The sequence below is a fragment of the Microtus oregoni genome, unplaced genomic scaffold (assembly GCF_018167655.1).
Source record: "Microtus oregoni isolate MIOR12 unplaced genomic scaffold, Mior012 000034F_ref0000314, whole genome shotgun sequence".
In the NCBI taxonomy this organism is placed as follows: Eukaryota; Metazoa; Chordata; class Mammalia; order Rodentia; family Cricetidae; genus Microtus; species Microtus oregoni.
Genome location: NW_024543093.1, coordinates 26,150,579 through 26,171,489, shown reverse-complemented (window position 1 = coordinate 26,171,489; position 20,911 = coordinate 26,150,579). Strand labels below are relative to the sequence as shown.

At 46.6% G+C, this 20,911-nt stretch overlaps 1 protein-coding gene across 1 annotated transcript in view; it reads right to left on the bottom strand.

Annotated features, from left to right (window-relative positions):
- LOC121432355 (zinc finger protein 704-like) overlaps positions 1-20,911 on the bottom strand; it is a 194,063-nt gene that overhangs the window by 33,406 nt on the left and 139,746 nt on the right. Inside the window, exons 3-4 of the mRNA XM_041630221.1 lie at positions 10,203-10,306; positions 6,600-6,826 (exon numbers count right to left, since the gene is read on the bottom strand). Of these exons, the coding sequence (XP_041486155.1) occupies positions 6,600-6,826; positions 10,203-10,306 (331 nt within the window). The remainder of the gene's footprint in view (positions 1-6,599; positions 6,827-10,202; positions 10,307-20,911) is intronic.

Genomic DNA, 20,911 nt, shown 5'->3' with positions numbered 1-20,911 from the left:
AACAGCCTCAAACTCGCAGAGATCCATCTGCCTCTGCAAGCCCTCCCCCCAGCACCCTCAAACTCAGAGATCCATTTTCCCTGTAGCCCCTGTCCCCGTACCCTCAAACTCACAGACATCTATCTGCCTCTGCAGCATCCCCCCCACCCCTGCCTCCATGTTGGGATTAAAGGCATGTGCCATTACACCTGGCCACAACCTTATTTTAAAATGGTTTCATACCTGGGCTATATGGAGTCCCCTTCTATTTTCCTGATAAACCTGGACTGATACCCAGGGACTGACAGGATAGTTGCCTGAGGTAGCTTTCAGTCCCAGGGCTGAGAACATGGCTGAGATCTGAAGTATGATACGACATGCCTAGGAATACACTGGATTAAAGCAACAGTCTGGAAGCTTCATGACCACCACCACCGTAGCACCATAGCCTAGGCACTATCTTCTGAGCACTGGAGACTCCCAGGAACGTGTTATTATTCAAATGGGGATTGTGGGGTATATACAAGTATGTGGGTAAGTGTATGTCTAAATTTCAGACCTGTGGATCAGGGCTCTGTCATACCACACAACCTTCTCAACTTGTCTCCAGGGATTCTTCAGGGTCAGAAGAGCCACTGAGATCCTTACCAAGGGCCAATGCTAAAGAAATAAGCCCTTAAAGGATCCCAGCTATAATATTAACTGAGGAAGTAGCCTTATGGGTCCCTTCCTTTATTTGTAAAGTGAGCAGATTAAATGAAATTAGTAGGTGTATGAAGCGAACTCAAAGTACTGAATGAATTCAAACATTAGGTAAGCCCCACCCACATGCACGGTTTGTTGGTAGTGTCTGCCTGGCATGTGTGAAGCATGTATAATGGGCACATGGTACACACATGTAATCTACTACTTCAGTCATCCCTAGCTACATAATGAGGTCGAGACTAGCTTGGTCTTGAAGTGAGACTGTCTTAAGATCTCTCTAAGTGTGCATGGAATGTATTCGTCCGTGGCGTCCGCATGGCGTGAAGACTGACATCAGCCCACTGTCCTGGGTATTGGCAGTGTTTCCTCTTTCTTGGTAGTGTAGCGTTCTGCTATACGAATATGCCGTCATTTCCTTTTCCATGTGCCTGCTGGCGGACTTTGCGTTGTTTCCGCTTTGGGGTGCTAATGAAGAAAGCTGCAATGAACACTTGTCTGTAAGATTTTTTGTGGACATGTGTTTTCTAATCTCTTAGGTAAATACATATGTAACAGTAGAGTTGCTGGGTCATATGGTTAGCATATATTTAACTTTGTAAGAAACTGCCAAACTGGTTTTCAAAGTAGTTACGCCATTTTGCATTTCCACTGGCAATGAGTGTGCGTTCCTGTTGCCAGAACTCGGAACTCTGTCTGCACACAGCACGTCTCCACGCTCCCCCAGTGCTCACGGCCACATCGCAGCAGCGGGAATGCACCGAGGGGCACGGGAGTGCTGGCGTGGTCAATAGGAGTGGTGGTAACTTGGGGAAAGACATCGGTAGAAGTCACAGAATTATATATTAAAGGTGAGCTTATGTAATTTTGTGAAATCTATACTTAATATAATAAAGATGAATTTAAGATATTTCCCCTAACAAGCAGTTTCCTGAGCTAACAGAGATTCCTCGTCGTGTATTTTCGTTATCCATGGATTCTAGACGTAAATTTCATCCTTGTGGTCACCTGTTCCCTCGTAGGTGAGGTCGAATGGTTGCATGTGGAAAGGTCAGGACGACAGTGGATGACGTCTGAGGTCTCTTTCTAGGCCACAAGGCTGGCCAGTCCAGCATCCTGTTAGCCCAGATCTCTCATCTGCACCGGGTCCTCTCCTGGTCTAATCAGCGGGGCTAATCTTGGTGATCTGTGCAACAAGTGCTTAACTTGTGGGAAAAGAGCACACGGCTGCCTGAGCGCGGTGTTGGCACAGAGCTTCTCCCTGCACCCGGTAAAATGTCCGGAGTCACCACACCCACGAAGTAAGTGAAAGGGGACAAAAGTCAGAGCCTCCAAGTGTCGCTGAGGTGCTGCTGAGGGTCCTGTGTCAGGTTTCCTGGTGCACTTCCAGTTCTGGCCAGAGCTACCCTCACTGTGCTGCTAAAGTGTTCTCACGTCAACCTGAGTTCACTGGGCGACTGAGGGCCTCAGTAACCCTGAGCCGCTTGGCACTGCTCCCCCCCCACCCCCCCTCCACAGCACGGTACTAGTGGCTGCATTTATCGTTCTTCCATCTTTTCACATAATCCGCACAACAGTCTCATCAACATGGTACCTCCAGAGGCGACACCCCAACTTCAGAGGATGTCCAGGCTCTAGATCTGAAGGAACCAGGAATCTGACATTTTCCTTACTTGTTGCACTTCAGGCTTTCCAGGAGTTAATTCTTAGCCTTCTGTAGAAATGGTTTTCTCCTGAGACTACCAGAGTGCCCATACCTTAGGTCATTGCATCACCTTGTGGTCATGACAGGAAGTGCAGCCTTCTCAGAGCCCCACTCTACCTGAAACCAGAGGGAAGTCTGCTAGGAGGCACCCTCAGGAAGCTGGCCTCTAGGGCCTGCGCTCCTCTCTGCTCGCAGTCTCCTCTGCACTCTCAGTGTTTCCCTCCCACCTAGCACAGAGTGTTGGTCCAGGGACGGCTGACTATGCTGCCCACATGCCACCCTCCTCTGTGGGCAACGAGGGATCAGTAGATCCTCCAGCTCATTCTGCCTCAAGAGCATCGTCTTTATTATTTCTGCCAAGCTCACTGTCCTTATGCCAGAATACAAGCAACATAACACTGGGCAATACACACAACTCAAAATGAGCTGCTCCTGCAAACTGGGAATAAGGTTGTATCAGAGATTTGGGGGATGATTAAATGAAATGCTGCATTTAACTCTGACTAAACATGTAAACACAGGGGTTATCAGAAAATACTTCTCAGTAAGAGACAACACTTTTCTTGCCTATGCAATGCAACTCACACTTTGAACTTCTTTACATAAATGGATCCAAAATAGTTATCAGTGAGCACCTGCAGGAGGTCAGAAAGATCACGAGTGCAGGGAAAACTTTCCCTGCTGGGTTCGTAGTTCACACAAGGTCTATTAAAACAGTTCCATGTTCCATCACATGGGGCCATATTTAGCAACTTCACAACTGTTCTTCCAGGTACGACAGGCACACGACCAACTTTACGACTCAGCAGGTGAAGGGAGACAAAAATGGCTTTCTTAGGTTCTCAGAGCACTGTCTAAGGCTGGAATGCGGCTAGTTTGACTTTGGATCACAGCACTTAGATCTACCATGCAGCACAGGGAGCAGGTGCTTCCAAACTTTTGTAATGATAAGCTATAGTATGAAATGCCCCCCACAGCATCTGCTCACACGTAAGTAAGTACACAGCGGAAATGAAAACCGGAGAAGACAATGCTGACCTTACATCCAGCACATTCTCTCCAGTCCTGTTGGGTGAAGAGTGTTGTTCATCTCTCATTAGATTGACTCACAGCCTACTCGTGAGTCAAAACTCCCATGCTGGAAGGATCTTGTCTAGAAATTTCTCAAACAACCTCACTAGATATGTGACCACTGCAAAGACCAAGAGTTCAAATGCATACTAAGAATCTAAAAGAATAGACAGAAAAATAAGATAAACTCCACCAATAAGAACAATGTGCTCAGGCAAATGAATTACTCTTCAGTTCAGTAACTCTGGCACTTGGTAGTCCGCACCAAGGACTACAGATGTCTGGACCCTCAGGCAGACAGGTGACTGAATGAAGCACAGAGCCGACTCTTCATCTTCACCGCACTTTCTGGCTGTGCACAGGTATGCTACGGAACGTTCCTTTTCCAACTGTCCCAGAGGTATTGCTGAGCTTGGCTATCAATGCACACATCTGGAGTTCTTGTAATGATTCTGCACGAGAGGGATCTTGGCAGCAGGTGAGTCCAAACCACAGCAGGGGAGAACCCATGCAGACAGAGCTTAAGTCAGTCAGTTTAATGAGATAAAGGGACTGAAGGGAAAGGAGAAGGAGGGGCGGGAGAAAGGGAGAGAAGGAGGAGGAGGAGGAGGAGGACGAGGACGAGGAGGACGAGGAGGAAGAGGAGGAGGAGGAGGCGGCAGTTTCGTCTTTTAACTGGGACAGGGTACTGTCTACCATACGCACAAAACTGAGGCACTCTGCCAGGTTTCCATGGAACAGGGCCAAGGTGCACCTTGAGGGAGCCCACTCCTTGGATGCATGTGCAAATGCTGATCTATATTTTAAGGTCACCACTTGGTTGATGACAGAATAGTCCTTTTTTGCAGAAACCATTCTGCCTAGCCATTTGGCCCAGAAAGAAAGGGTATGACTGTGACAGAAAAAGTGGCATTGCATGAAGTTAAATTAATTCTGTAGAGACCTTTTGAGACACGGTTCGAAATGTAAAAGACCCGAATGACAGCGCTTGCATCCTGCAACAACATCTGAACTGCTTCTGTCTCTCAAACTAGTCTAGCCTTTTTGTGCATAAACCTCTGCCCACCCAGCTCTCAGCCTCTGAATAAAGCAGCTGTTCCCTGCCTCCAGGGTGTTCAGCATTTTGCCTGGTGGTGCTCAATGAATACCAGCTCACCCAGTAAACAAAAAGATGGATAGTAGGTGTCCTGTTTTCTTGCTATTTTTTTACTACTCGAAATAATTTTGAGGCCAAAGCAGTAAAACATTAGTGACTATCAGTTCCCTCATCTCTAGGGAAGGCTGAGCCTGGAGGAAGAAAACACCAAGAGAATAAACAGTTCTAAGGACCGGTTAGTCTACCACCTAGCATTCTGTGAAGGAAGCCTGTGCCCTTCAAATGAATGTGCATGGGTGTGTGCATGCCACAGTGGAGGTCAGTGGACAAGCTGGTGTCAGTCCCTGCCTCCCATCATGTTTAGACACCAGGGTCTCTTGTTTACCGCAGAGACTCTGTCTACAGCAGAGCAGCTGGCCTGTGAGAGTCTGGCGAATCTCCCCACTTGCTGTCGACCACGAGGATTATGAATTAGTTCTGCAGATCTGAACTCCGGTCCACACGTTTGCACAACAGCACTTTGCCCACTCTGTGATGAGGCTTCCTCCTCTTTTCCTTCGTTGACTCAGCTGTTTGCTAATTTGCTGAAGTGTGTAGACCTGAGTCAGACCGACGCAGTCTCACCAGAAGGCGAGAACAAAACTTTTGGTTCCACACCACACTATAAACGTATCTGTAAAAGATGGTCATTAATGCACTACAAAAGCACAGGAGCCCCTGTTCTATGAGCTTCTGTCACACACTGTCCACACGGATGTCAGGACTGCTCGCCCAGATACCCTGGGAATGGCAGGCTAAACAAGAGTTCAGCTCCAGACAGCTGTCAATCATGTTGGCTGCTGTCCATGGCTCCAAGCTCTAACTCTCCTTGAGTCATCAAGTGAGTCCCAGGGTCTCGAGGAGCCCTTACATAGACCTGGCTTTTCAGGACACTTTCTCCAGGAAGGACTCTCTTCTCTGAGTCACGGTGGCCCTATTCCTTGGGGCATACCCAAAGAGAACTATTGTACTTCCACCCCTACACGTTCCGAGTGATGCTGAGGGAGGCAGCAAGGGTGCTGGACCAAGGCCTCCTCTTTGTTTTCCTCTCTGAATGCGTTAAGGGAAGGACAGAGTTGCAACGGTCCTCAAGGCCTCGCTTTGTTTTGTTTATGAATCATCATTAAGAATGATAATACCCGTGTAAAATTTTAAAACCAGCATACAGAGTCACATAATTTTCAAACAATGCTGTAATGTTCTCTAGGTTTAGAAGCAGTGTTGCTGCAGCCTCCGAACTAAAAATGCTTCTATACACAGAGGGTGAGGGTCATGGAGAAGGCTCAGAACCTACATGGCAGAAGGGAAGAACCAACTCCCTCCAGCTGTGTCTAACTTCTACACGCACACTCAAATACACACAACATGAACAAATACGTGTTAAAAAATCCAAACCCTGAAATTGGTGCTAATCCAAGATTACTAAAGAGAATTTAGAGACTATGGGTTTGGATGGCGGCTCTGGTGAACTCTGCAGGCAATTATTAAATTATTAAATACATCCCAGGACCTCTATATAGTCTATAAAGTACTGCCGGGAGGAACAAATGGATTATAGTCAGTTAACTACTGAGCCCAATACTTAGCACTTCTTTACATATTTGTTTAGTAAACATAATTTTTTGAGATGGAAGCATACACATTCATGTTAACTTTTACGTATCTAGTTGTGTAAAAATGAACAAACCCTTTTGGACTGACTGAAGTAGAAGAGAAAAAAAATACTGATTATCTTTTAAGTGCATTTAGGGACAGGAGGTCTTAGTCCAATATTTCAGCTTCAAACACAGCAATGCACACAGAGGATGGAACATGCACACCGACAGGGCACGGCCGTGGATATTCTAGTCATTTTTGTCTTGAGACAGGGAAAATGGCTATGTCAAAGACAACTAAAGCAGAACATGGCGTGTGTGCTCAGTCTCAGGAGTGACTAAGCACCAGTACCTTGGGTGCTGAGTGACTAAGCACCAGTCCCCTGGGCACAGAACATGGCACGTAACCCACCTTTCTCTTCCTGGGAATGGGCTCGTCGAAGAGCAGGTTGCTGGCCTCAGCCTCATCAATGCCATCGTCAGGTGGCGCGGGGCTACGGAAGGGCTTGAAGCTGTCAGTGGACAATGGCGGCGAGGGCGTGGACGGGTTGGACTGGTCGCTGGGAGCACTCCAGCTCCAATAGCCGCTGCTGCTGCTGCTGGAGGGTGCGCCCTCCTTCCAGGACCCGCTGAGGCCCTCTGTGAGCACAGGGGACAGCGAGTAAGGGCCCATGCTGCATGCAGTAACCCACAGAGGCTGTAAGCAGTGAGTTCTCACTTATCCCAATCACGTGACAGTTTCTAAGCAGTTGTTTTAGCAACGATGCAACATGGCTGTCTGGCTCGCTGGTATGTGTGTTTTAATGTGCAGTACCCTTTCCTCGGGATTGGTGGAGATTAAACAAAAACAAGAAAATAATAGTTATTTCTTGTTCTTGTGGGGCCTCTGGATTTGCTAGCTGCAAGGCTTCTGCATGTGGTATCCTACGTACTAGCCACCAAGTTGCCCCCTCTGGTTCCAATTCCCCCTTTTTTAAAAAAAGACATTACTCATTGACTATGGTTCTTGGGATGTATGTCTAAGAAATCAGATTAAGACTTCAGACTATCGGAAATGGCGCTTTCCAGACAAGTGCTGAGCAAACAAGTAACGGTGTCTTTCACTCTGACTGCTGTTAGGCCCTTAACCTTAATTTTCAACGTTAGTGTGTAAAATAGTGGCCTTTATAATGGCATTTCCACACATCTGCGTCCTACACCTCATTCCACGCTCCCCCTTCCCTCTGGGCTGTCTTACTAGTCCCTTCCTTCACACCTATTTGCTCCCCAACTTCTGCGTTCACACTGTATATCCCCATTCCCTCTACTTAATGGAGCTCACCTGCAGTTTCAAGCAGTTATGCCTATCACTCAGAGCAGAGCATCCCCACTTGACAGTGGCACAGGAAGTTCATCTACCTGCTGCTCTCTAACTGGTAAGTGACCCTGGGCGGCCGAGGCCAGGGCCTGGTTTGCTGGAGGCCCTTGGTCCTCCAGAGCATCCTCCATCTGCATTTGTTGGCAGCCCCACTGACTGAACTGTGCTCAGTTGAACTGTAGGAGTCTGATGCACAGATCTCTTCCTATGCGGCAGAGGAGGGGACCTGTAACCACTGTAGATTAACGTTATCTTTCAAGATGTCCAAGCTTGATTAGCACTTATGTAAATTCTACTTTCTTTCTAGATAATTCTCTTCCATATTTATGTTCATTGTGAATATATTCAAACTCTACTTGTGAGGGAAGAGGAAATCCCAAAATGCTTCATTAAAATCCTATTAATGTCTGTGTAATTACTAATGAAGCAAAAATGAGTAGATTAGCATTTGTAGAGAAATCCCTACCCTTACCTAGTTACAGAATTCCAGAAGTTACTCAGCTACATCAAGCAAAAAGTTTAGTAAAAGTCGTTAAGTTTGAATCGAAGTAGAAGTTGCCCACTTTATGAGGGTAAGACTCTGGCAGAATTACATGGTCTTTTTTGCACGCTTGCATCTGCTGGCATCACAACGCCAGCTTGATATTTCCTCCCTGATGGAGAGAGACGGATGCACACAGCAGACTGCACTACTCTCCAATGACAAGACAGCCTACACAGCGGTCCTGCAGCCAGCATCCTCACATCCTCCACAGAGGCTTGCACAACAAAACCAGGTGCTGGGTATGTGGTCGCAGGACGAGGAGGAAGGAATTGCTTTTGAGAACTAGCTATTGTCACGGTGGTATGTTACTTCACTTCACGTGAACGTCAGCGGTGTATTTGCCTACCAGTCTGGGAATACTTCCTTCGCTCCTTAGCCAGGAAGACTAGCTAACACAGTTTCCTAGGCTGCAGATTTCCTTATCTTAAGCGAGAATTAGTCAAACATGCAGATGGGCCCAGTTGGGCTCTTAGCTCTTCGCAGAGCTACCACTTAACAGGAAAACTCTCCTTAGTCACAGAAAAGAATCACAACAGGTACCCCAAATTCACTGATAGACCTGAATTCTGGAGAATGGCTTTCATCCTCTTAAAAACTAATGGATTTACTATTATAAATTGCTTTCCTTACTTAAAAATTTGCTTCCTTTTGCAAATCAAATGAGAAACATCAAATTCAGTAGCTGAATAATTTTTTTTTTTAAAAAATATTTTATATATTTTGAGGCAAGGTCTCTCTATGTGGGCCAGGCTGGCATCATTACTTCACAGAGATCCATCTGCTTTTGCCTTTTCAGTGCTGAGATTAAAGGCATTTGCCATCACGCCTAGCTATGTTGTTATTTTTTAAAAGCCATAAACGAACACTGACACACTCTATTGCTGTGCTAAGGAAGTGCATATTGATGTATGAAAAGGTTTATTTTAATTTTAACCTTTAAATACAAAGGAACAGTAGAAATGTTCTAGAAAAAAAGAATCATATAGTAAAAATAATGATTAATTTAAGAATATCCTTTTCCCTGTAAGAATTCAAAGTCATTCCTAGAATATTTGGGGTCACCCCAGTATTCCTCCTCCAGCAATGCTGCTTGGCTGAGAAAGGCAACTCTGGGTGTTCATTTGCCAAGAGGCCCCCAAAAGGTCAGACCACTAACCAGGAATGGTTACGGCACCTCAGTGCATGTGCCTCTGCAGTGTCTAAGTTCATCTACGTATACGTACACATATACAAACATGTATGCAGCCTGACTTCCTAACCCTAACTTCCACTGTCTGGATGGATCACTTTAGCAGCCTGCTCAAGGCTCAGAAGACAGACTTCCGGCCAGGCATATAGGACCTGTCTCAATGAAGCTGCTATTGTCCTCTGCCCAACTTTGCCTCCTGCTGTCTGCTTTCCCAGTTTATCTCTGATATTAAATGAAGCAGTTTCAACCCACGATTAGGAAGGTAGATCTGGAATCAGGAAGACGGGAACTCCACACATACCTTGGTTTACCTATCTGTAAAGCAGTGATAGTAACAGCATCTCATATGCTTGCTGGTGGAAATACAACGAGACAAAGCAAGCAGAATACTCTGCAGATAATTAAGTCAGTGCTTAATTAGTATGCTATTAATGAGGCCATGACTGAGTCTTCTTTTCCTAAAGAGACTGTGTACTCTCTCTGAGCATGGACACTCTTTATACTCTATTGATACATTCAAATCATCTAGGTCGTACCTAGTAGATACTGAATTCGAGACTGGACTAAATAATTCTCTTTGGTTATGAAGTGTGGGATAATGCTTTTACAAACTGCTGGATCTTCAGTGAGTGCACTGATCCAACTATCTCCCAATCAGAAAAAAATTATGTGAGGAAAACAAGTTCATTAGACAACTCTCCCTTTGCCTGGGGAAAAAGAACATAACTACTGCACAGATGTGTCCTTGGAAGGCAGCAAACACGTGACAGAACTCAGAAAATGTGAGCTGCTCAGGTGAGGACCTGAGAATGCTAGGGTCTTAGGAGGATGAGGTCGGTGGTCCAGGGTCTCCATTTCCCCTGATTTGAAATAAGGTCCCCAAGAGAGGCCTTGGTCTTTCCCAGAGCACATACCCTAGGCTTACCATTGGGCCGCACTGGAGGACTTCGGACCAAAGGGCTAGTTGACAAGCTGGTTAGTACCATGGCTGCGGTCACCTTGTCCATGTCCAGTTCCTCTGAAGACTTTCTGTAAAATAGGAAGAAGTGCTGTCTGTGTGTGCTCACTCTACCCACGGTCAACCACAGTTACTTTTGAACGTATCCTTGGGGAAATCCAGCGTTCCGCTAGTGGATTTCTAAGTAAGAGGTCAAGCGGTCCAACCAAAGCCAAATACACAGGAAGAAGGGGCCCTTCTTCATCATTTGTCCAGCAACTATTTATTGATGTGCAGATGAGCCAGGCAGACGCTGCTGCGGGCACCAATACAATCATTTGTCTGTATGAAAAACCAACAGGAATAAAAGAATCTCTGACAGTGGCAAGCGCTATGAAGGGTACTAGTGTCGACATAACAGTGCCTGAGCATCTGAGGAATGACTTCTGGGTGATGGGAGCTGAGGAGGCTCAGTTCTGAGAGTGGAGAGACATGTATCTCTACAGCAGCCTGAGGTACACCAGACAAGTTCTCCAAGGAGAGAGTGCCCACGGAATGTTCGCCTTTGAGCCCATGACATCATACGGTTAGTATCTGTGAAACAACAGCTGAGCTGGCATCATGCAGAGCAGAGGTCAGGAAGCGCAGATGAAAGAAACGGTGCCTGAGGCAGTGGCTGCTGACTCTGTGGGACTGGTGGGGAGAGACCAGAACAGCGCTGTCTGGATCGGATGTTCCCTAGAGCCTCCACTGAGATGACAGCAACTAGGCGAGAAAAACATCCAAGGTGTTTAAACCCAAGAGTCCCCCCCATCTTCTCTGTGTGCGTGATGTGGAGGCTCCAGGCTGAGGCTGGGATCTTCCTGCACTGCTCTCTTTTTCCCATTGAGGCGGCAGTGCTAGCCAGTGCTTGGGAGCTTCCCACCTACACCTTCTGGGGCCAGAATCACGGGTGAGCACCTGGCATTCGGTTGGATTTCTGAGCATCTGAACTCCACTGTTTTCACCACTGAGCAGCCTCCTCAGCCTTCAATCTTTGTTTCTCATTCTATTCTCTGTCCTCCTCAAGGAAGAACAGGGCATGGGAACAGCTATGGCAATCACTGAGGCAGACAAAAAGGCTGCTCTGATTTAATTCTGGCCAGCTAAGCACGGATCTGCAAGGCAGCCATCATGGTGGTTAGAGTCAGCCTCTGTGAGCTTGTTTCCATGGAGAAGCTACAACCGAGAGGCAAGCATGTACGTAGTGCATGGACACAAAGTAAAGGATCCCACCTCCTGGGAGACCGGCATTTCCAGTTAGGGAGCAGTCAAGAGGCCCAGCAGACGACTACTGAGCACACTTGCAGGCGGACTGTCACTCTGACAGATGCGGCTTCACCGCTTAACAGTGGATGGAAAAGAAATTCTTCCACTGAGAAAAGCCAAACAGTTCTTTACTGGTGTGTGTGTGTGTGTGTGTGTGTGTGTGAGAGAGAGAGAGAGAGAGAGAGAGAGAGAGAGAGAGAGAGAGAGAGAGCGAGCGCGCGAGCAGAGGGAACTGCCTGAGATGGTGATCTCATCATCTTGATGGCATTTAGAATCACCATAGCAACAAACCTCTGGGCCTGTCTGTGCAGAACTTACTAGATTGGGTGACCTGCGGTAGAAGACCTGCCTTAGTTATAGGCTGCGGCATTCTATGGCTTGGAGGCTATACTCAATCAAAGGGAGAATGCTAGCTTAGCATAGCCATTTATCACATTTATCACTGTCTGCTTCTGACTTCAGAAACAAGATGGACTGCCCTCGGCTTCCCGGCAGTGATGGGCGGTTCTCTCAAACTGTGAGCCAAAACAAGCCTTCCCTTAGGTTGCTTCTGTCAGGCATTTTGCCATAGCAACAAGACAGGCACATAATACATTGCTCAATTAATTTCACCATGAAGTTACCAAAAACCCAGTTTGACTTTCTGATACCCAAGCCAGTACTAAATTATTACAAGTTTATTGTTTCAATCCAAGGCACTGGAGGATGGCAACCTTTCACATTTTCCCATGTAATTCTTTTCAAAATCTCTATGTGCTCACACCCCAGCCTGTGCGATCAAAAGGTGAGTTATTTGTTTCGGTGACTGGCAAGTAGAAACACCTGTATAAGCAAGCGGGAGGAGGGTAATGAAACTGCTCCCGTGAACGCTGGCGAGACAAAGGCCTATCCTGGGAAGCAGGAATCTCTGTGCACACACTCAGCCGCCAGCTCCGATGGAAGGCCATGGAGATCTCAAGCTCGCTCCAGGTGGGAAGCTTTCTCCATGCTGGCTGGTCTTCGGACACTCATGCTACACTACTGATCCTACACTACTGGGCAGGGTGTACCCAGAAGTACGTACTGGAACGTCTCAGGGGACAACCAACGCTTCCTGTGGGTACTGGATCCTCCCTGCAGGAAGGCACTGACAGCTGGTGCTGTGAACCTGGCTAAAAGCCTGTGGCGGGGTGGGCAAGTGGCAGCTGCTGCTTCTGAGTGACCGCTGATGTCCACAGCTGAGTGCGCCTGTAGCTTTGCTCAGAACAGCCTTTCTGGGTGGACAGCAGGAAGCGCAGAGACCTAACCCGAGCAGGGCTGGAGATAACTGACTGTTGAATGCCCAGTCATGAATGGGACATCTCTGTCACTCCCTCCCAGGCTCAGTGGAATGCTGAAGTCAAAGGCCCCTGTGAGTACCCGCATTAGACCTGCCTAAAAGATGGAAGGGGCGGGTCTAACGAGGTCCACCCCTCCCTAAGGATGGTTGCTAGAGGAAGCAGAGACTTTTCTTCCCACTGTTAAGCCACTTGGTGAGGTATACAGTCCTGTAAATAACCTATCACACCCCTAGACACCCTCAACGATTGGCTCACCTAAACAAACACACAAGTCAAATGGAAATTTAGGAAAGGACAAAAAAAAAGATATTAAAGTAGAAAAAAGAAGAAGGGATAAGGATAGGGAGGTAAAGAAGGTAATACATATAAGCATGATCAACATACATTATATAATGTATGAAATGCCACAATGAAACTGTTTCCGTACAACTAATAAATGCTAATAAAACATTAATAAGCAAAAACCAAAAAGCTGGCTTATGTGATTTTAAAATGAGAAACAGTAACAAACACATCAGTGTACATTTAATAATAAGCTGTACATTTATTTTATATTGCCAAAACTACTAGTACATTTCAAAGTAATTACTGACTGTCATAAAACAGATTTCCAAAGACGAGTAAGAAAAGAATACAAATTAGTGTAAGCAAATATTTTTAATGTTTGTTTAGTTTTTGCTTTTTTTTCTTGGTGAGCAGCGTTTCACTATGTTCTCCTTGTCTGCTTGAAACTTACTGTGTGGACGGGCTAGCCTTGACTGCTGCAGCAATCCTCCTGCCTCTGCTGGCGCCCCCAGCTAACCAGAGTGTTCGTTCACTTATCTGGATTACCTTTAGGTTTTCCATCAGTCCTGGAGGTCACTGCCACCAACAAAACCAAAGGAAGGTATGGCTTGTGATCACTTCATCCAGATCTCTTAAGAATTTGGATCAAGTTATCAGACTACAGCCTCGTGCTGAGTGGTGCTTTTGTTTTTATCTTTGTTAATTTCTTTTGGTACAGTACTATCTAATTACTGATTAATTAGTGCTGCAGACTCGAATCCTTATAATTAACACAAAGAGATGATACATGAAGTTGACTCTGCTCCACTGGAGGAAACCGCTGTTAGGCCTGCTGGTAGATTCGGAGTGGCTGAGGGGTGCCAGGAGCCATAATGGATGTTCTCCCTTAATGTGAAACTGAATTTACTATTGCAAACCACACCAATCCCTCATTTACTAAAGGCAGAGACCTAACTAAAAATGAATCTCTCTGCCACACTTGAGTTTTATGGAAGTGAGTGATACTTAGAATTATGGTTAAGGGGACAGGAATTTTCACTGTCATTTTATGTGCTATCCAGACCTGGTGAACAGGACAAGTCATCAGACGACTTTGAGTTGCTGTCTCTCCACCTGCAGGGCCCTGGGTAAATCCTTAAGCTGAGTCTCTAAATGGTTTCTTCATCCACACAAGGCCTCGGAGAGGACAAATGAGAAAGCAGACATGAGCACCAGCGTGAGTCTCAGTGTTCCTGCCCAAGTCCAAGCTCCCCAGCGGGTACTGACATTCACATCCGTGAATATATCCATGGCGTGTCCCCAGAAAGGCATTCTCTGGCTCCTTACTCAAACCCAACAACAGAAGTTGTCTTCTTTCTCCTGCCCTTCCCCTTCTATGTTCCCCTTAGTGGGTGTGTGCACATGCGCATATGTGCGCACGCATGCTAACGCACGACGTATTTCATGAATGGCAAAACTTCTCCCAGCTCCTCTGTAAGAGGCTTGTGGAGACGCAGCTGTGGGCTCCTGGCTAGGACAAGTTGGTGCTGTGACAAAGACAGACAGCCATGTGTAGCAAGCCCGGGCAGACTCTGCAGAAAGAGTCCATGCTATTGATACTCTAGGAGTGCTGTGTGCTGGAGGCTGCACCAGATGAGAGTTTACTGTCTCCAGGAAAAACAGCCGCCCGCCCTCTGAGTTCTAGTGGAGAACCAGACTTTAAAATGCCTCCCTCCTCTTCCCTTTCTCCCCACTGCCCCTACTTTCTGGCAATAATACACACCAGGAGGAAGATCATGTGAGAGACTGCCTAGGTGAGTGGAAGAAGGATGCTGAGGTCGAAGCCAGCCTGGGTGCTACAGTCTCAGGAAGGACGGGTTTCTGGGTGGTGGGTGAGGACAAGGTTGCTGAGGGGGACAGACTGAGACTGTGCAGCCTGGAATGCAGAGCCTTCTGGGAGGGTTATCGTCCTATTTTCAAGACTCTAAGAGGCACCAGAGTCATAATGGATGTAGTGGGGACAGGCTGGGAAAGGTTCATGAGCCGTCAGATTTGTCTTTCAGAGAGCTCCCTCTGGCTGCCTGTGAAAAACAACGTCCTGGGTTTAACACCAGGTCTGTGCAACAGGCTGCTGGATGACGTCATCTGTGATTAGGGAAGTGTGGGCTGTCTCATTGAGCTCAGGCCTCAAGTCCCAGGATCTCACAGCTGGGCACTCAGCTATGGCAGGGGCTTGTGTGCTCAGCCACTGTTTCTGCCTTTTATTCTTTGCAGCTGTGCACTGTCTTAACCTCTGCTTGGAGGAGTGTCAACTAACACTGTCTCCCCTGCTCTCCTCTACCAGCCACGGGGAAGCACTGCACCCCAGGGCGTCATGAATACCATCTACCTACAATTAAAGTGCTGTAGTAAGAACTGGAAATAAAGATGAACAATACCTTTCTTAAATTAGTGTAAATCTTCTTCCCTGGCAAACTACTAAAATCTGCTGTCTAGACTAAAATCAGTCATTTCTCTTGCTTTCAGGGTTGGGCTGAAACCCAGGGCCCTGCACACATGCGCTGAGAGTTCCGCAGCTTCAGAGTCTCAGGAACGTCCAGAAACAAGCTAGAAATGAAATCTTTTCTTTTGAAGATGTTACAGCATCTATGCTCAGTTTTGGAATCCAGGAAGGTTTTACTAAGAGTTTGGGAAATGAGATCTGACAACTATTCATGTGATTAGGCACAAAAGCTTCTTTTTCTATAGGAATCTTGTAAGAATTGATGCTGCAGTGGTTTGAATAAAAATGGCCCCCATATGATGTGAGATGCCTCTCTGCATGGTATGAATACCATTGGTTAATAAAAAAGCTGTCTTGGCCTGTGATAGGACAAAAGAATAGAGCTATGCAGGGAAAACTAAATTGAATGCTGGGAAAAGGAAGGCGGAGTTTAGAGAAGCCATGTATCCCCAGCCAGAGACAGATGCCGGATGGAACTTTACCTGGTAAGCCTCAGCCACGTGACAATACATGGGTTAGAGATGGGTTAGCTTAGGATATGAATTACTCAGAAATACGCTTAAGCTATTGGCCCAACAGTACTGCAAAGAATATGGTTTCTGTGTGATTATTTCAGGAATCTGGGCAGCCGGGAAACGAACAAGCAACTTCCTTACTATACCCGTAGGCCATATTTGAATACTTAGTCATAAAAAGTGGTTCTTCTTGAGAAAGATTAGGAGGTGTGGCCTTGTTGGAGAAAGTTTGTCACTGGGGTGGGTTTTGAGATTTCAAAAGCTTAAGCCAGGCCCAGCATTGCTTTCTCTTCCTGCTACCTGTGGATCCAGATGTAGAACTCTCGGCTCCCTCTCCAGCACCATGTCTGCCTGCACACTGTATCCTGTCATGATGATAGTGAATTAAACCTCTATAACTATAAGCAAGCACCGGTAAAATGCTTCCCTACATAAGAGTTGCTGTGGCCATGATGTCCCTTCACAATAGAACAGTGACTATGACAGACGTTAGCATCCCTAACTTAGGTACTGTCTACCTTGTTTTGTTTTCTGATCTAGGTCTCTCACTGGGCCTGGAAGTTGCTAAGTAGGCTGGACCAGATAGTCGGTGAGCCCCAGAGATCTGCCTTTCTCTGCCTCCCCAGCACTGGGATCACAAGTGCTTGCCACCACGCCTGGCTTTTCACACGGATAATGGGAAATCATATTACATGACTGCATGGCAAGCATTTTACCAAATGAGCTATCTCCCCAGTCACACGTTTAGCTGCTGAATCTTTTAAGATTACAGGGAAACTCAGAGAAACATTTTGTGGTCTCGATCAAACAACAGAAAAATTAAACACATCCCTACAAGGCAGCATCAACCAAGACTTCCGAAACCTGTGTTGAAGATCATTTTTAAACACTTCTAATGTATTGATGAACAGATACTTTTATTAAATACATGAAAAGAACGGCTCTTGGAAATCACTGCACATTTCTAAACCATTGGAAGACGGCAGGGTCCACGATGTGGTGGTTGATCAATGGTAGGGTATGTATCCAATAGCCATTGGGTTCATCCAAGTGGTAACAGGATTGAGGACAAAACACTGTGGTGTGGGTCTTTGACAAAGCAAGAAGGAGCAGGATGCCAGCAAGGAAGGACAGAGATGGAAGGAGCTTTAAAGCAGCAGGCTTATCCAAGAACCTTCAGCACAGGAGCAATAACAATGTGTGTGTGTAGAACACTACAAACACAAATTGTCCAAATAATGGAGCAATGGATTAACAGCCACGGGGACAGAGAATTGCCTTCTTGGGAGTCCCTCCTGCTTTAGGATGGAGTTTAAACCTCACACGACAGACCTTGGCTCTCTGTATTCTGAGTCTTTCAATTCCACCCCCTTTCCCCAAAAGTACAGAGCACGATCCTTTTCCAATGCTCAGCAGTCCTGCCCAAGTTGCCAGGCCCCTCTTCCCAGACCTTGACTCTAGTACTGGGCTCAGCACTACTACTAGGAAGTCCCTTCGACCAGCTGCTCACTGTATACTGAACACACTTGCTCCTGCCCCAGTACAGGCCAGGGCTCACTCTGTCTCTCTCTACTCTCAACATCCAAACTCCCTTTCTTAGGTTAAGTTCTTCATGAAGGATCCAGGGACACTGCTAGTGACAGTTGCTGAGGAGTGATAGGAAGAGAAACCAAAACATCTAAAAAGCTCCTGTGGATATCCACTCTTCCACTGTCCTGTTGAACTTGGTGATTTCTTCACTTCCTCAGTGGAAAGCAAAGGGGGTTTTTAGCTTTGAAACACATCACCCCTGCACGTATTTTTCTATTGGCCCTAAAAATCAATAGATCAATCAATCAATCAATCAATCAATCAATCTTTTTTAAAAATGCTAGTTTATTTAGGCAATATTGATTTTTCTCCAATGTCTGTGATAATTCTTCTATATTCACAAAGCCTCAGGGACCCACTGGTGAACTCTAGGATGTCAGCAAGAACATTATTAAAGAGTCAAATCCCCTGAAAAGAATTCTGTGTGCTTAGCTGGAGTTCTTGATGTGAGTGAGCGGCTCACGGAGCACAGCTCAGAGTCGCATCTCCAATACCCCTCAGAGGCTCTTCCATTTCGTAGGTCTGAAGCTTCTGACTACAGCTCACATGCTCTTACAGGAGACATGGGCAGTCTTACACTGTGTTTTCTGTGAACATGTCATCACAACCCAGGATAATTGTGGGATATTTGATTGCACTGTGAAAGCCGAGACTGTGCTAATAAAATCAACCTGGATCAGGGGGCAGAGCCAGGAACTAGCTGACAGAATTAGCTACAGAGAGTACGGTGAAGCCAGAATGACGGACAGAGAAGCACACAGGAAGAAACAGAGGAGGACTTATAGATTTGTAGTCCCTTTGATTCGGGACGGCTGGAGAGATGCTCTCTTGTTGGGTCTCTGGACAAAAACGAAGGTCAAGTGGTTGCTTCTTGACCTCTCTGAGCCAGCAGGTTTTCACCCCAATATTTGATTCCCAAATCTTTATTGGTAAATAGAATGATAGAGATTTAGTTAAAAACTACATTTGATGGCAACGGCAGGGCAGTGCTGGGGGGACCTGAAGCCCCACCCTGTGGTGGGTGCTGACTGAGGGACTGCGGGGTGGTGGGTGGTGGTTAAAATAGCCATAGATTCAGGTGCAGCCACTAAGCCGACAGGAAAGCAACAGGCCACCACTTATACACACTGTGATGGAAAAGACCCGGGAGAACGTGACAAAGGCTGAACGTCTTCTGAGAGCATGCACTTTGTGGGCCTCTGTGTATCTGTGTCACTGTGGGTTAGTGTCATGTTTTGCAGTGCTTGCATCTGGGTCATATCCACGTGTGTCTGGGTCCTGTGTGTACGTATGCATGTGTCTATGCGCATGTCTCTGTGAGTTAGGGTCCTGTGTAGTTGTGTGTTAAGCATCTGTATACACGTTTGAATCCTGTATGTACATGAGTCTGTGCTATCTCTGTTATACTGGAACATGACTGTCCCTGCTTCTGTCACCTTTTAGCGACAGCCAGCATTTTCCTTTTTAACTCTTTGGGATGAAGTCCTTGCTAGTTTCTCTCCATCTCACTGAGGAATGTACCTGCTGTCTTTAAAAGTCCATGTAAGACAACCGCTCTCTCCAGGAACCTCTTGGCCCGGCTGCCTCTGGCCAGGCTGCTGTCTGTCTGGGCTGCCAGCCAGCTGTCCCACAGCACTGCCTTGTCAGCAGGGCCTGCATTCATTCAGGGACAGCAGAGTCTACTCTAGTGGGAAGGCAGAGCCCTGCATCATTTAGGAAACCTGAAGTTAGCAGTCTACTCAATAATGGCCCAGTTACTCATCCGAACTCCATCTCTCATGCATGTTCCTGATGTACTGTGGGGCTCCTTATGTCACTGCCTGGAGGCCTCAAATCGTTTTTGCCCCGCGAATGTAGAGCGGTAGCTACAGTTTACGGAGATAATTACTTTATGCAGGAAGCTGGAGAAAACAAGCCCAGCCAAAGGTATGTCAGTGTAAAAACTATGGAAGAAGTCACTGCCCCAAGACAAAAACGAGCCAGGAGCAGCAGCAAAACCCACCAAGAGAGAGTTAAAAAGACAGGAGTTCTTATTTCTGCTGCTCCCCGGCCCCACACACACCCATGACAGCAACCGCTATGGCGGCAGTGAACTGACCACGGCTCCCTGTCATTTATCTTCCCAGCTATTATGAGAGGATTTTAATCGTCCTTGCTAACCAAGCTCCCCATACACATCCCAGGAGCACTAGTGGGGCCCCCACTCCATCTAAAACAATTCTGCGGCTCTGGCTGCTCAGTTATCAGGAGGGACTGGGGCAGAGGCTCTGCCCTTCAGAGTGACCACGTGAGCTGGACACAAAATGGCAGGCTCCACTCCCTCACAGGCCCTGGGATGCGAGATTGATGCTACAAGTCCAAGGCGTCCATACCTGAAGCTCTAACAGGGGTGGGAGAGGGTTGGCAGGTGCGGAATCAATCCCTCCTTAGGCAATTAACTTCCACATCTGGCTTCAAAAAGGAAATAATACAATCTTCAAAAACTGTGTCTTCTCTGCAGTCACAGATAGTGCTGACTGTGAACCAAGGACGCTAGACACACACTACTGTAAACTGCCACTGTGTGTTGATGTCTCTACCATGTTCTACTAAGAATCATAATGGAGGAAGGTCATTGGCCAATAAAGAAACTGCTTGGCCCTGTGGGTGGAGTAAACAGAACAAAATGCTGGGAGGAAGAGGAAGTGAGGTCAGAGACTCCACCGCTCTGCTCTCGGGAGCAGACGCCTCAGAGAGAGAGACGCCATGCCCCGCTCCCGGGATGAAGCTCCGACCCAGGATGGACTAGGCTAGAATCTCCCCAGTAAGAGCACCTTGGGGTGCTACACACAGATGATTAGAAATGGGCTAAATTAATATGTGAGAATTAGCCTAGAAGAGAATGGGCCAAGCAGTGTTTAAATGAATACAGTTTGTGTGTTGTTATTTCGGGCATAAGCTAGCCGAGCAGACGGCTGGGGTGCTGGGAACGCAGCCCCGCCGCCCCTATTACTACAGAATCAGACTTTGGAATTGTTTTTTAAAGGAAACACATTACAGGCATATGTCATTACACCTTGCCATGACTTCATTTTCAACTGGAGGCATACACATAAGTTTCTATGACTGAAACAGTCACCTGAACTAAAGGGCAATCCATTTCAGACTTTTGTATTCAATTTAAAAATACGTTATAATGAAAAGAATTTTGTATTTACA